At 35.2% G+C, this 17,404-nt stretch overlaps 1 protein-coding gene across 1 annotated transcript in view; it reads right to left on the bottom strand.

Annotated features, from left to right (window-relative positions):
- LOC123531730 (mediator of RNA polymerase II transcription subunit 1-like) overlaps positions 1 to 17,404 on the bottom strand; it is a 53,026-nt gene that overhangs the window by 15,417 nt on the left and 20,205 nt on the right. Inside the window, exons 4-15 of the mRNA XM_045312950.2 lie at positions 15,055 to 15,242; positions 13,043 to 13,071; positions 11,971 to 12,042; positions 10,983 to 11,057; positions 10,520 to 10,587; positions 7,993 to 8,079; positions 6,787 to 6,904; positions 4,753 to 4,877; positions 3,442 to 3,539; positions 2,278 to 2,470; positions 1,414 to 1,509; positions 394 to 499 (exon numbers count right to left, since the gene is read on the bottom strand). Coding sequence (XP_045168885.2) covers positions 394 to 499; positions 1,414 to 1,509; positions 2,278 to 2,470; positions 3,442 to 3,539; positions 4,753 to 4,877; positions 6,787 to 6,904; positions 7,993 to 8,079; positions 10,520 to 10,587; positions 10,983 to 11,057; positions 11,971 to 12,042; positions 13,043 to 13,071; positions 15,055 to 15,242 — 1,255 coding nt within the window. The remainder of the gene's footprint in view (positions 1 to 393; positions 500 to 1,413; positions 1,510 to 2,277; positions 2,471 to 3,441; positions 3,540 to 4,752; positions 4,878 to 6,786; positions 6,905 to 7,992; positions 8,080 to 10,519; positions 10,588 to 10,982; positions 11,058 to 11,970; positions 12,043 to 13,042; positions 13,072 to 15,054; positions 15,243 to 17,404) is intronic.

Here is a 17,404-nt window from a genome sequence, read left to right as displayed (position 1 = left end):
TTCTTAAGTTATTGAGCTGAAATTATTTTCAAAGTCATAACGATGACCTTGACTTTGACCCCCAACAAAACAACACAGGCCATCTACTAACCCATGAATATTACTTGCAAATGTTACATGTATAGAAGGTTATTTATTTCATGTTCTGGTCTGTGTATACAATTTTATGTCAAAGAACATTTTCTATGATGCTTTAAATTTCTTTCACCTGTATTTTAAGAAACACTGAAGGTTTTTACTTTATCTAAACTTTCTTTCCCAAAATAACAAATGAATAAAAATACAGAAAAATAAAATTTTTATAAGTTCACTGTTATAAAGGAAAACATTTCAAATGACTGGTCTACCTAACATAAAAGTATTACAAAGCACATGATGATAAAAATATATTACCTTTGAAAAGCTTTTGAGACAAAATCATCGGAACAGATGTTTTCATCCTTATTGTTCATGTTAACATTGCAATGTACACTGGTGAGGTCACTTAGGTCAAATTCAACTGAAACAAATGGAAAAGATAACAATTAATCTTTAGCCTTTTGGGACCAGTGCAGACCAAGGTCAACCTTGGATGTGCAGGCTGATCATGGTCTGCACTGTTCGCTATTCAGTCATTAAATTTTCTGTGAACACCCCTCTGAATAATAAGTTGTACTGTCTAAATTGGATGATGGACCAATCCTATTTAGAAAATTAGTAGGGTAAAGTTAAATCTACTTATATTGTGTCTTTGATTAATATCTTGTAATCTCAAAATCACTTTCATTCTTCCGTAAAAATCTACGAATGCACATAACAAATCTGTCCGTCTCGAAGAAAAATGGTGTGGTATTTTACATTATTTTACACAACAGAAATATAATTCTGGATTTCAACAAAATGTTCAGTACATCTAAGCAGATTTCTAGATTCTAGACTAGCAATAGGTTGGTGGAAACTTCCCCAACTAAATCGAAGGTCATTATGTCCTAGGTCAAATCATCACAGACAGCATGCCACCTTGACCAGGCATAGAAATTGCAACACTTTAACAGGTATTTAGAAACATATCTTACCCAATTGACCTAATAATTGAGCCGCGCCATGAGAAAACCAACATAGTGGCTTTGCGACCAGCATGGATCCAGACCAGCCTGCGCATCCGCGCAGTCTGGTCAGGATCCATGCTGTTCGCTATCAATGCCTATTGCAATTAGAGAAACAGTTAGCGAACAGCAAGGATCCTGACCAGACTGCACGGATGTGCAAGCTGGTCTGGATCCATGCCGGTCGCAAAGCCACTATGTTGGTTTTCCAATGGCGCAGCTCATATAATTTTTTCAAATAGCATTACACAGATATTACATTATCATTATTTCTAGTAAATAAATCATAAGATTTCCGTTTCTGGTAAAAATGGTGTTCACAACATACCAGTGATCATGGAGTGATGTAGAGGATGTTCAAACATAAGACTGAGATACTGTAGAGAAACAGCAGTCAGCTCAAATACAACGCCAGATCTGTACTCTGCAAATATACAGTACATTTTGCTTAAACCAATATCATCATACCCAATAGAATATACAGAAATATAACAAAGCAATGAAATTATGTGTTCACATTTTTACATGGGTATCATAAGTTGAAAACACAATGTTCTGATATAGTTGTAGTATTTCAAAGCCTATAAGAGGCCGTAACTTCAAGCAAAATTATTGGAAAATGGGCATGTCCACTGTGTGTTTATGATGTATACCAAATTTCATTTCAATCAGATGGAAACTGTAGGAGTTGCATATATAAGAAATTGTGACAGACAGTATGGACAATACAAACACCAACACTTCCTGGATCTTCAACACTAAGGACATAGAAACAATGTTTCATAAGATCAAAATGCCAAATATATTGCACAAATCCTTTTTTTGTCTTAACCCTTAGCCTGCTGCAGGCGAATTTAACAGCCTTTGCAAACAGCTTGGAACCAGATCAGATGCCGATTAAATCGGCGTCTAATCAGGTTCCAAGCTGTTTGCTACTCTGACAATATTTCTTCCAATTTTGGAGCAAATTGAATGAACTTTACAATTTTAGCAGACGACATTTCCAGCAGACGACAATTTATCTAGCATGCTAAAGGTTAACTGTACTTATCTCTTATGCTATTTTTGAATCCAGAATTCCACCCTCTTCAGAAAAGCACCAAGAGACGATTTTCCAAAGTGATTCATAAAACCTTTCAAGCTTTTTTCTCAATGAAGCAAAATTAATAAAGTATATATTATCTCTACTTACCTCTCTTTGAGTTAGGTCTGATAAGGCTGTGTATAACAGAGTTGAACATAAGTTGTTGGCGTAGAAGGTTAAGCACTTTAGGAACACATGTTGGAAGAGTGAAGGGAATTTTATTGACTAGAGCTCCAGGCTGTCCTAAACAACCATCTACACTATTGTTGAAATAGTATACATGCTGCTGGTCTGGTAATGTCTGAAAGAAATTAACAAATTTTACTGATGAAGTACTGTTGAAGTGCGTTGCAAAACACTGCTCATTTTAGGGGTGTTTTTTATGTATTTTCTTGATTGGTTTAACTAAACATAACAGATATATTATAAGAGATGTACAACTTCAGGGAGGGTTTTATGAGGGATATAAGTTTATACTAATTCAATTTAGGTTGATTGTGAAGCAAATTCTACAATTTATATTAATCACTCTCCACACCTCATTCCTGATGGAATCCATTGCTATGAGGGTGTAAGAGGAGAGGCCAGTTTCACTTTTAATGCTGAGAACCAAGCAAGGGAGCTACTTGTACCATTTTTCACCTCTTTGGTATGATGTGGCCAGGAATCGAACCCAAGACCTCCCGCACTTGAAGCGGACGCTCTACCACTAGGCTATTGAGGCAGTATAAATTATGAGGGATATTAAGAAACCATAAGAATATGTACGATACAAGTAAATGTAAGGTGCATTTTTTGGTGGGTAAGAGGGGGAGGGATGCAGTGGGTGGGAGAGCAAGTGTGCAAGGAGAGGAAGTGGGGGTAACAGGGATACCAGTAATAAGAAATATTAAGAGGCACAGGTGAAAATGAGAAGCTTGTCATAAAACCCAACTAGCACTGTTGCAATCTGACCCTGATTACCTTGACCTTTGGGGTACCTGGTTCTAACACAAAAGATGTCTGCCACTTACTACGATCCATCTTTAATGGACGTTTGATGATTATAGGGGCAACAGTTAAGCTGGTAAAGTTAAACTGAGAAACTTGCAATACATTTTTTACCTGAATGCAATGTTGACAGAAATGCAAACACTCTTTATTCTCCCAACAGTCAAGCTAAAACTGGTTGTTAAAAGGGACCTCAGTCATCAAAAAATATTATTTCCATATTCTAGCAACCATTACTTTTAACTTTTAAGACTGAATTGTAATAAAAGACAAGCCCCTTACCACAAATAATTCATTTCCATTTGACATGCTTGCGTTAGAATTGTGCAGAAGAAGAACAGACAAGAAAGATTTCTCTTCACCAGATATGACATCTAAACCTGCAAAACAATATATAATTTTTCAGGTTAGTATTTTTCATAAATACTGTACATTCTCTAATTAAACCATATCATGCTAAACTCATTAATTCTGCCTTAGCGACCAGCGCAGATCATGATCAGCCTGCACGCTCATGCCTTCTGATCATGACCTGCACTGGTCGCCATTCAGTCAGTATCTTTTTGGTACGCATCCCTGTTAACAGTTCATGGTACTGTTCAAATTGAAGATGGACAAGTTCATTATAGAAATTTAGCAGGGTAAGGTTTAACAAATTTCCTTATCTGAGAACTTGTAAAAATTACCAAAACACTGCATTTTTTATTTTATTTTCTTATGTAAATCATAAGAAAGGATACAAGTTAATAAACACATCTCAAAATATCATTATGAATTTTCCACTTCTGATGATAAATGTAACAGCCTATAAACCATAGGCTAAAATGCAACTCAACAGCTGGTGCAAAATTTGTGCAAGGTATAAATCAAAATGTCACATTATGTTTCCTATAATTCATCAGTGAATGAAATATATAGGCGTTCAATTGGATGACAATAATTAAATCACTCACACTAAGCACTATAGCTTTAAACTGCGCATTCAAACATGGGGAACATTATTATTTCTTAATTCAAGATTTACTGTGTGACTTTAACAACAGATAACTTTACATCTTTTTGGAAAAGCTACTTTTACAATATAACTAAAGATGAAATTGTTGACCTTTAAGTAGACAAAAGCACTAACTTACACCCCTGTAACACCGCCTTCTCATACAATGAATGGACAACCAAACTGTATGAATAACTAGATGTGTGTCCATAGGACACAGGTGCCCCCCAACTCCTGTCACTGTACATGGTTTCATGACTCTAGATGAAATATTTTTTAAGACAAATACAACACAAACTTTTAAGTACTTTATGTGTATTTTCCACCAAGTGAAGGACCATAACTCCTGTATATATCATCATACATGTGTACCGAAAATTCAATCCTAACGTACATCAACAATTTGCTTAAAAGGCGGCTCCTAAAAATTTACCTGAATCTTACAATCATACCACTGAACTCCATCCACCTTTTCTTTCATGAGAGTCAGATGGTGACTCCAGAATACTTCCTCCTAAACTTCATTTACAGGGGTATAACTAATTTCTTAAACCTAAATCTGGAAGACCCCCTTTAATGAGCAATGTATAAACACATACCAGTGATATCTTTTATGGCATCTATGACAGACTTGGCTACAGGTATGGGCTGTGGTAAAACTAGGACAAAACTGGCAGATAGGCTGTAACTGTTGATATTATTTACATTTTGAAATGATGGCAAACTGAAAATAGAAAAGAAAAGTTAAACAAGAATATGTACATTTTTGTAAGTTTTTTCTCCCTCTGAAAAAGCCTAACACCTTTCCATTTCTACTGTCAAGAACTCTACACAACATAAAGACTAAATGGCATGCAAAAAATAGTTTAATACAAGACAATAACATAACAAACTAGAGCTATCACTAAAGGTGATGAATGTACCCCCCGCATGCACTGACACAGTACATTGCAATTTGACGCACACAAGATTGCATAATTATGTGGACTGTATGTATATAGACTGTATGTATACAGTATAGTAACAAAAAACAAAGTCCCATAACTATGCAGAATATTTATCTAAAAGAATGTAACATGCGCCATGCACAACTAAGGTTGGTACTGATCACTTGTGTGAAGTTTCATTAAATTGTGTGTAAGGGTTTGGTAGATCAGGCACGCACAAAATTGCATATGCAGACTGTATGTACATAGTATGTTAACAAGAAACAAAGTCCCATAACTCTGCAATTTTTGTCGCTGAAAGAACCTAACATGCCCCATGCACAACTACTGTTGTTACTGACCACTTGTGTGAAGTTTCATTAAATTGTGTCAAGTGGATGAGGAGAGATGGTGCGTACAAGATTGTGTCTATGTATACAGTATAGTAACAAAAAAACAAAGTCCCATAACTCTGCAAATTTTTTTTCTGAAAAAACCTAACATGCCCCATGCACAACTACTGTTGTTACTGATCACTTGTGTGAAGCTTCATTAAATTGTGTCAAGGGGATGAGGAGAGATGGTGCACACAAGATTGTGTCTATGTATATAGTACAGTAACAAAAAAACAAAGTCCCATAACTCTGCCAATTTTTTTTTCTAAAAGAACCTAACATGCCCCATGCACAACTACTGTTGGTACTGATCACTTGTGTGAAGTTTCATAAAATTGTGTCAAGGGGATGAGGAGAGATGGTGCACACAAGATTGTGTCTATGTATATAGTATAGTAACAAAAAAACAAAGTCCCATAACTCTGCCAATTTTTTTTCTAAAAGAACCTAACATGCCTCATACACAACTACTGTTGGTACTGATCACTTGTGTGAAGTTTCATTAAATTGTGTCAAGGGGATGAGGAGAGATGGTGCGCACAAGATTGTGTCTATGTATATAGTATAGTAACAAAAAAACAAAGTCCCATAACTCTGCAAATTTTTTTTCTAAAAGAACCTAACATGCCCCATGCACAACTACTGTTGGTACTGATCATTTGTGTGAAGTTTCATTAAATTCTGTCAAGGGGATAAGGAGAGATGGTGCGCACAAGATTGCGTCTACGGACAGACGACCAGACGGACAGACAGACAGACAACCTGAAACCAGTATACCCCCCCCCCCCCTTACAACTTTGTTGTCGGGGGGTACAACAACTGTCAATAGTTCTCTGCCATAGATGTAAAATTAGATGTAATATTAATGAAAGTGCAGAATCCTTTTTACATTTTCTCACATTCATATATTTTGTGATTTACTTCTTATTCAAAGCTATTTCAAGGGTAAACATTAAACTCAAAGACTTTTCTAGAACAGAAATGGAATTCACATACTTTTCAAGAATAGACATGAAATTCAAGGATTTTTCAAAAAATGAGCCATGAATTTAAATCAAACTTTTACAGGCCTGATCAAACTATGCAGTTATTACATACTCAGAAATCCTTAATATTCTTAGGGAACTGATTTTCATGGTTGCATTAACCCATAGAATTAAATCCCAATGAACGAGGTAAAGTTCCCATTCTTTTATCCTGGTATGTGGATATCCGCTAATTCAAACAAACAGCCATTTTGGGCAAAACTACTCAAATTTATACCAATGAAGTTAAATGATTCCACATTATTGTTTTTTTACCCAGCATTTACCTTTTTCCGTCTTGATTCTGCCTGACAGTCATCAGTGGAATAGTTTGTAATTTATTAACATGTGGACACGGTTCTAAACTAACTGTCACACTGTGACCCAGACCATTTTCTGTGATAGCTGAAATGGAAGAACACATTATTGTTAATCTAAAAATAAATATATACACACCACAAAAAAAGTAAGAAAAGTGTCCCATGGTTTTGCAACATTTCAGGGAAGAAACCAATTTTCAATTCTAATAAGTTTAATTAATGCCTGGAGCTGAGAGACTTGTCTGTTCTTGATACTGAAATGTTGTAGTTAACTAATTATTAGTGTTTCAACGGTAAAAGAAAATTTACTTTTTGTTTCGATGCTTTTCTATTTTATATGTATGTGTCTGTTATAAATTCCTTGCTTTTCATGTTATACATATGTTGCTGGTCGGTAGCTGCTTCTAAAAACTCTTTTATTTTTTATCATAAACACCTGTTTTTTTATGCACAGTCTTTTTTTAAAATGCATTCACATGTCAGTATTTAGCAAGTTTATTTATTAACGTCTTAATGCTATGCTTGTCTTAGAGTGTGCTTTTTTATTTTATTCATATTTTCAGTAACTTTCATTTTACAAGTCGTTAAAAAGCTATACATAACTTACATTACATTGTTTAAACCTTTCTGACAATAAATGAATTTTGATTATATTTGACTTCCGTCTACTTCTGTTTGTCTTTTTGTTGATCTAAATACTGTTTTATAAATATATAGTTTCGTGAACATACATCAAGCAGAACATAATAATAAAAAGCAAGGGTAGATTTCCCGGAAGCACAGAGCACCCCAAATACAACCACAGCACCGTAAGAAGTCACTTTAAGCTACATGTATTTCTATTTTTAGCTGAGGCAGCCCCTTTGTGTATTTCAGGCAGAACCAGTAGGTCAAATCTGAAAACATGTTACTATCATGTAATGATGCATCTGACTGAATTCATGAGAAAAGAGTCATTTAAAAATTTCTTCTTCTTGCTCCTACAGCTCCTAAAAGTTGCCAAGAAGAAAAATTTCACAAAATCTGACTTTTTTTAACATCTAGACTGAAGCGAAAATCTCCATAAACTTTACCATACAAGTTTTAGCAGACGTTCAATATTGTATACATGGAAATTAATACATGAAAAAATGTATATGGTAATAACAACCTTTCTAATATTTATGCAATTACCTTCAACTGTCATCGGATAAGATGATATTGACTTCTTACACAACAGGTCATATGGTGAGACAAAGTATATCAGTTTCATAGGATGCCCTGAAAATAAAAACAACATAACTTGTTAAATACTGGCCTAACCATCCTAACATTGCCTACATACATGACGGCTGCCCCTTACCAACACTAATTCTTATATAGGAGGTCTGACAAGAAATACTGTTAGTAGATATGAAGTTAATACTTTCTGGCATCTTAACCAGAGCACTGCAATGCGGAGCAGTATACGCCCGAAGGTATAACCTTTGACCCCTAAGTGTGACCTTGACCTTGAAGCAAGCCATTCGAAACATGCTGTCTTGTTGAAGTGACTATGTATTATTTGAATTAAGAACTAATAAATCTGTTCCTATATTTTATCACATAATAAAATATGGGCAGGAGTTTGGATGCATAATAATTAAATCACAAGTGCGTTGCACGAGTGGTTTAATTATAAATTCACATCCGAACGAGTGCTCCTATTTTATTAACTAATAAAATTATTGGAACATATTTATTATTTCGATTCTAACAACGCAAATAATTCGCATTTTACAGTACTACATTTTCAGTGTAATGCATCATTCAGATCATATGCAATTACAATTTACCCCCTTGGCTAGGAAGTGTTGCATAGCCAATGGAATGTACAGATACTTGTTCCTTTTTTATTAGAATTTTGAGAAGTATTTATAAACTAGTTTTCTAACACCTCTCAATTTTTTTAAAGAACAGAATAATCAAATTAGGTTAGTTGACCTTGTGTTACAAATTACAAGCTTAACTTTTATATGACGTCACTTCATTATGACATCATACTTTATGTCATACATTTATGACATCACCGCTGAATATAATTGAGCTAACTGAATTCGCTCGTAGAGATAAAAACGTGTTTTACGGACCTACACAAGGTTGGCATAGTATTTTCCGGGGTGGTTTTTCCCACTGGTATTTCCCGGGAAATACACCCCAAAACAGCAAAAGTGGGAAACACTGGAAAATACTGGCTAAAATATAGAATAACACTATAATAAAATGATACTTATAGACAAATTTTTAATGAAAGCACTAGCACATGACACTTGATACCTATCCATAGCAAAGGGGAGCACAATAGTAATAGTTCAAAAGTTGCATGGCAAAATCACACATTATTTACAAAGATTTTCACAGTTCTTCAGTTACCACTCAAGTTCTTCACTCCTACTCAACATTCTACATAATATCTACTGATAAATGACTATTAAATTTTTTGATACAAAAGGCTGTAATAATTACTGTACATTGTACAGCATGGTCAAATCCCTAAACAAGGCTAAATTACAGTTAACAGCTAGCTAGTAAACTGCTGAGATATTAATTTGATAACAATTGATTTTTGGTTGCAAACTAACAGACTAAATCTGTCGGATCATTACGACATCCTTTGATGTATTTTAGCACCTTGTTGTTTATCATTGTTACAACAACAATACATGGTATAATCATTATAAACTACTATTTGGCTAGGCTTAATTATACACTTAAAATTTCATCTTCAAAATACTCAATAATTTTTTTTTTTACTTTATAACTTTTGTCAGTGTATCAATTACTGTTTAAAATGTGAAAGATTCAAGGAACAAAGATAAAAAATGATTTAATTATGTTTATAAAACCTTTTTATTGCATGGTACTAAATATCACTGAGTATTTCCCAGTAAAAGGCAGTATTCCCGGAAATTCCCAGTAAAAGGCAGTATTTCCCGGGAATTCCCAGTATTTCCCACTGTCTTTTATGAGTATTTCCCGCTTTTTTGCCAACCTTCGTCCTACACAAAAGTTAGTATGATTTTTTATCATAAATATGTTTTTGAAATGTTATTTTCAACTGTTTGGCCCTGAAATAATTCGTATTGCTAGAGTATCAATCCATGCAGGGCAAAGTTAATGACTTAACAAATCACCTAAAATCTCTGTGTGACCTTCACCTTTGAGTTTTGAGTCATTGTGTTGTGCATGACACATCCTCCGATTATCGGGAACATTTGTTTCAAGCAATCTTTAAATTCCTTCATGGATAGTTGTGTTTGTAAGTCAACCAGGAAAAAATCCTATTGACCTTTAACCTCAAAATGTTAACTTGACCTTTGAGCTAGCATCTGGTTTTATGCATGACTCATCATATTATGGAAAACACTTGTACCAAGTAAAATTAAAATCTCTTCATGAATGGCAGAGTTATGGACTTTAAAGGGAAGTCAAGATGAACTAAACTGATGGAATAACGCTAACAGAAATGAACAATCCTGTAGTCCTATTTTGGTCCAACAACTGGTAGGGTACTACTAATCACATCTCCAATAAGGTTTGTTACAACTAAAAGACGGATTCAGCAACTTTTACCTGCAAATTACAAGGATAATATTCACACCATGACGTTTTAGGTGTTAAAATTATATACGTATATTCATGCCACACCAATCGCACCTAGAACAACATCACTATCACCTACCTCCTCTCCTAGGTAACAAAATTCCTAAAGGTGACTTGTGAATGTAGTTTGCCACTCCGTTGATAGAACTGAAAATTAAAATGAGAATATCTGTGTCTAAACCCGTCACAAGTGTTACAATTTACCATTCCTTAGGTGAAAGGTGGCAAAGTAATGTGGGGACAAAGATACTTCTTACAATATAGATGTTTAATGTGAAACAATTGCTAACATGAAATACTCTGACAACTAAAGTTAAACCTAGAACTTCAAGCAGCACAAAAGAACCACTATCAGACATTTCTCTAATAATTACACTGTATAAGTCCTACACTTGGTACCAAATGCCACTGGCTGAGAACTGAAACCTTGAAATACTGTTCAGACATTAGACAGACTGAATTAAAAGGCGACTTACAAAAGTCTCCCAAAATGTGAAACACCTCTAAACATAGACAGAAATATTACTTAGAGAGCAACTCACCTCTGTAATTGAGCCAGCTGATTGAGATCGTGTTCTAATGATGACAGAGCCAGGTAACCTTTATTTTTCTGTTTCCTGTAATTATATAAGTGAAAACAAATGAGCTGCACCATGAGAAAACCAACATAGTGCATTTGCGGCCAGCATGGATCCAGACCAGCCTGCGCATCCACGCAGTCTGGTCAGGATCCATGCTGTTCACTTTCAAAGCCTATTGCAATTAGAGAAACAGTTAGCGAACAGCATGGTTTCTGACCAGACTGTGTGGATGCGCAGGTTGGTCTGATCCATGCTGGTCGCAAATGCACTATGTTGGTTTTCTCATGGTGTGGCTCAAATACTTTTCCTGTTTATTATTGTAAACTGAAAATTCAATCAACTTTTGGGGGCATAAAATTTATCATTTCAGCAACTATTTTGTGGGGAAATTAATTCACTGATTTCAAATTTTGAAAATTGCACATATATATGGGAATGACATTAATTTTGTTCATTTGTACATATTTCATGGTTCAATGAATCCTCCAATTCATATAGGGAAGAATTTAGTACCAGTTCAAAGCTGTTCTCCACAAGTAGCTGCCAACTTCCCCACATGAATCTGTGGTTGATTTCAAACACAATGTCTTCTACCAAATTGTTAAGGCGAACATATGCCTCACCCAGGGATCAAACTCAATACCCCACGATCTGTAGATCTATGCTCTCCCTGTAGAGCTAAGCGTGTAGGCTGTTATTGATCATAAACAGTTTTCAGTCTCAAGGTCTTGACTTTTGACTAACAGTCCCCTAAAACAGTAGGGTTCATGTTATTGCCACAGGCAATCATCCTATGAAGTTTGACCACAAAGGATCAAAACATTCTCTAGTTTTCCACTGGAACACAAACTGATCACCAACAAGCGCAAAACAACATTCCTACTGTTATTTCTAGAGGGACATGATAAAAATCATCTATTATCCTTCAGCCTATGAGAAAAATGTTTACCTGTCTCCATGGATACTATAGATGGCAAGCAACCCTTGTAAATGGCTCACAAACTCCTCGAAGTTACCTTTGCTGCAAAATATAATTGAGTAGATTTTTTACAATAAATATACAGAAATACATTACATCTCAGCAAACATATAAGTTCACATGCACTTTATCTCCAAGAATTCACATCCCACAAAAAAGCTGTTTTGGCCTAAAGCCTTATATTTTAAGTGCACCATCTTAAGCAAATCTAGTCCTTACTTTAAATGTCATTAGTAAATTCCAAGTAACAAAAGACTATATACTTCCACTTGTCTTTCCTTTAATGCATGTTGTCTTTAAATTTTTGAGACTTTGTTTGTTTTGGGTTTAACACCATTTTTCAGTATTTCAGTTATGTAACAACAGGCATTTATACTAACCACTGAGTGTTCCTGGATTCTTTACCAGTACAAACCTGTTCTCCACAAGTAACTGCCAACCTCCCTACATGAATCAGAGGTAGAGGACAAATGATTTCAGTCACAATGTCTTTTGTCTAATCACTATGGAGAACATATGCCTCATCCGGAGATCGAACTCATGACCCTGCGATCCCTAGATCTGTGCTCTCCCTACTGAGCTAAGTGTGCGGGTTTTGACAACATCCCATCCCCACCCAATTTAAGAAGCATCTCCCTACAGTAACCCAAAATCATCTTAACTTGCCAAACAGGTACACCATCATGTTCTTGTGTGATGCATAAAATATAATTTTGAATTTCCCCTAACCCCAAAGCTTTTAAGGTAGAGAAAACCCAAGGTGCCCCTATTTTAATACAATCTGGCACAGACTGACACTTGAGTAGAACCACAGACTTTCTGCTAGCTAGCTCTGCATGAATGATTTCTATCCCTAGTTCGGCTGGTATCTCTAGCTGTAAGAAGCATGTGCTTTCTCCAAAACATGAAAAGAAATACCACTGGTTTTAAGGGTATAGTAAATATGTCCTGTGAAACACTATCAAGGGTTTGACTGTAATGTATAAAGCTGCAATCAAATTCACTGTTTTAACAGTATTTTTTTTTTCAAAGTAAAACTTACCTCAGCACTTCCACCAAGTCTTCACAACTCTGCAATGTAAGAGAGAATAAAGTTAACCTTTACCCTGCTAAACTTTACAATGGACTGGTCCATCATTCAGTTTGGGCAGCACCACTTACAATTTGAAGGGGTGTTCACTGAAAATTTACTGACTGAATAGTGAACAGTGTAGATCATGATCAGCCTGCAAAATCACTTGCCGCCAGCAGGCCAAAGGTTAAAGTCAAAGACAACCTTTGAAGTTAGAGATCAAATTTGCCAAAATAAAAGCAGAACTATTTTTACTATTGAGCCAGTTGTGGAAACAGAACCTGCACAGTGCATTTTTCCCACCATGTTTTCTTCTTAAAAACTTGCCAGACTAGAAAATGACAGTGAATTATACGGAATAGCAACAACTATAAACTTTGCAAATAATAATATCTGAAGGACCTACAAAACAAAACAAGATCTGAAACTATCAAAAGAGCGAACTCTCGCTAAACCTCATGAGAACTAACGGAGATCTCATTTATCAATTAACATGCTGTCTTTTGTACAGCATTTGACAATTGCGATGTGTGATTTCAGGAGAAAACAGCCATAAAGAATCAGTCAGACCTCAAAATGTGACTCCCCAAATAGAAACAAATGCTGAAAAAAAAACTATAAGAACTATAAATAATACTGATACAAAGTTTTTAATCACATGCACATGTATGAAACACTAAATACGGAACAGCAATACAATAAAGGTAATTTGAGATCTTTCCACTTTTTCTTAAATAATTAAAATTCTTCAGCATATATGTCAATAATTATGCACTAGCTTATGAACTGTAATAATAGTCTACAAGGTCTAAGGTTATAAAACTGAATTTGGAGACCACTCAAGAATGAATGAATGAGTTGGGTTTTACGGCAAATCAACACAAAAAGGTCATATATCGCTGAAGAGACCACTCGAGAATCTGATTGGTTGATTCTAAGCTCCATCTTGAAATTGTCTAATGACAAAACAGCATTTCTGAGACTGGTCCCTTAAGAAGCAACAAGGAGCTGCTGTTGTCTGTTTGGTTTCCAAGTCATAGGTTATAAATATTTAATGAGAGCCAACATGTTCCGAAAGTTTTTGAGGTGAGAATACAAGAAAAAACACAAGCCTACCATTCACCAGCTGGACGATTTTGGCACAATAAAAAACTTATAATGTTGCTTATTTCATGCAAAACCTTTTCCAACCTATTTCACCCTTCTCAGAGACGGCAAAGTCAACTGGCCTGCCTTTCCAAGCTTGTCCCAGAGCCAATGCTGACAAAAAGGATTTTACCATATTTTACTGTGTAACCATAATACAGAAGTAGAAAAATTATAGCTCTTAGCAAAAAATCGACAAGAGGTGAAAAAGCAGATTTCGCCGCCCTTGCCAAATCTTCCCCAATCAAAGAATTAGAAATCTATTAAAGACGGATTAAACTTATCTAGGACACTTGAAACACGTTAAGACTGAAAGTATCAGTATCTACAAATTTGTATTGCTTTCCAAATAATTTTCTTACAATATTGACAAAATCCTATTATTCTCATAAAAAATGTTTAGTTTTGTCATTCACATCCTCTAAAATATATATTAATATCAATGTTTTTTGTGTGTTTGTGTGAGGTTTTCAAGAAGTCATATAAATAAATGTCTCACATTTTATATATTTATGATTTCTCCCTCCTGAAACAACAATTTAATTGATGACACAGCTGCAATTCAGTTCCATAGAAATGGTATTATTTGTACTGCTTTCAGTTCGTGCCATCCTTACGAAAGTTTTCACTAAACCCCAAATCAGGGCATCTTCTTGGGTTCTTTCTCAATCCCAAATTTCAAATAACGATGTCTTTCCCAAAATTTAAATAAAATATCTATTAATATCGAGGGGCAGGAACAAAAGAATAGCCCAACAGGTCTCTTTCATTTTACCTCTTTGGTATAAAAATAAGTCTTTTACACAATTTAGCAAATTATTATTAATATTTCTTACCACAGGTGTTTCTTGATGGCCGACCTTGACATCTTTGATGCCACTTTGACCTTCAAGCATGACGACAACCTTGAACATTTCTGAACTCAGCACCACTTGGTTATCGGAGTGTGACGGCGGAGTAAATATCATGCCAAGCTGCCGGGATATCAGGTCTAGACGCTCTATCAGTGACTGTTGATTGGTTACTTGAAAAAAAACAACAACAACAAAACCATGATACGTTATTTCATGACATCAAGACCTTAGATTAATCTACTTACAAATTAGAAATAGTGTTGTATTCCGACACTACATACCTGCTTATGTAATTCTCATTTCTCCATAGACATATCGGCCGATTATTGTACATGAATCACACTAAATTTTCTTCATTTACCTTCTTATCAATATAAATAGTTTATATAAAGCCTTCATAAAGTCTGAAAACTTTCATCCAGCATGGAAAGCAATCATAAACCATTACGATATACTTGTTCTATATTTTTTTCAGGGTTGCCACTTAGTTGAGACAAGAGCACCGCCCTGCGGGTGCTGACGCTCATCTGATTTTTTTTGTATAATAGAAATATTGTCTTACCCATGATTTTCTAAGTCTAAAAATAGTGTTATTTCTAGAGTTTAAAAAGGGCAGGGTGCTGTCCGAAAGGGGCAGGGTGCTCTTTTAGACGTGAAAGTTACCATAGCAGTAGTTGTATTTCTAGATGTCTATAGTTAATATGTATTCCATTTATCTTTATTGCACACTTAAAAGAAATGTCACAGAATAAAGTGGTAAATCTTCCCAAAAACAGTAACAAAGTTTACAAAGGCTTTTTACTTACTTTATAGTTTAGGTTAAACCATTTAAGCTTTTCTCTTAAAAAAAAATGTCACCAAGAATGTCAACTTATTCATATGAATATGAAATAGTGGAGGGCCTTAATATAAGCTTAATCTTGAAACCATGGTCATGTTGTAAACAACATAGTAAAAGGCCTGTTTCAGGTCACATTGTAAACTAATAATTATCAAAAGTCATGTTGTATTGATCAGGACTTTCATCGATATTTCATTAACAGAAAAGTGCTATTACAGTCAGGTTAAAGTTTACTAAAACGCATATCCAAAATATACTATCCGGATACTGGTACACTTTCGGAGTTTTGTCTGAAAGTAGTTTTTACTCAGTTTACATGACCCACTAGGGTAAACCAGAGATAGTTCCTCAAATTTTGATGTTTCTCATCATAAAAAATACACCGACTGTCAGCTTTTTTTAAGGAAATATGGAAAAATTGCATACGACATCGGAATAATAAGACTCGTGAACGGACATTCTAAACTTACTTTTACTTTCGATATTCATTAAAATTACAGTAGAATCAAACTGCATTGATATATACTTGTTATTATACTAAACAACAGTCTAATTTAAATTTTGCACAAAGAAATCTAGGGCACTTTTCACGTGCTCGGTAATCAGCTGGCCGCTTACGAATGCCTTTTTGACATTTCACAGGATCCATACAATTTATCAATTAGTTTTAACACTTCATTGATTCTCATTACCTGTGTGCACTCGCCGTGACGTAATTTGCTGATCAAAAAATCGTCGAGGCATGTCAACAGGGAAATTGGCAGGATTTAGCAGAAGATCAAAGGCAAGAGGGCACATTTTAAGGGCAGCGTGGCGGCAGTAAAAAAGGGCAGGGCGGGGCGCCCCGCTGCGTCGCTCTAGAAATAACACTAAAAAAGGGCCATCTTTCTTGCAAAAAGCAGGATAGAGTTATGTTTCTTGATGTACAGTGTCCACTTATGATGGTGAAAAACTGTTGCAAGTTTTAAAGCAATAGCTTTGATAGTTTATGAGAAAAGTTGCCTTAAACATAATACTCAACCAAGAAAATGATTTTCTAAGTCCAAAAGGGGCAATTATTATTGCAAAAAGCAGGATGGAGTTATGTTGCTTGCTGTACAGGGTCAGCTTATGATGGTGAACAAGTGTTGCATGTTTCAAAGCAATAGCTTTGATAGTTTAAGAGAAAAAGTTGACCTAAACATAAAACTTAACCAAAATATCTGATATTTTCTAAGTCCAAAAGGGGCCATAAATCTTGCAAAAAGCAGGATGGAGTTATGTTTCTTGCTGTACAGGGTCAGCTTATGATGGTGAACAAGTGTTGCAAGGTTTAAAGCAATAGCTTTGATAGTTTAGGATAAAAGCTGACCTAAACATAAAACTTAACCAAGAAAACTGATTTTCTAAGTCCAAAAGGGGCAATAATTCTTGCAAAAAGCAAGATGGAGTTATGTTTCTTGATGTACAGGGTCTGCTTATGATGGTGAACAAGTATTCCAAGTTTCAAAG

The sequence above is a fragment of the Mercenaria mercenaria genome, chromosome 11 (genome assembly GCF_021730395.1).
Source record: "Mercenaria mercenaria strain notata chromosome 11, MADL_Memer_1, whole genome shotgun sequence".
Lineage (NCBI taxonomy): Eukaryota > Metazoa > Mollusca > Bivalvia > Venerida > Veneridae > Mercenaria > Mercenaria mercenaria.
The sequence above is the reverse complement of the archived record's forward strand: the minus strand, read 5'-3'. Positions and strand labels throughout refer to the sequence as shown.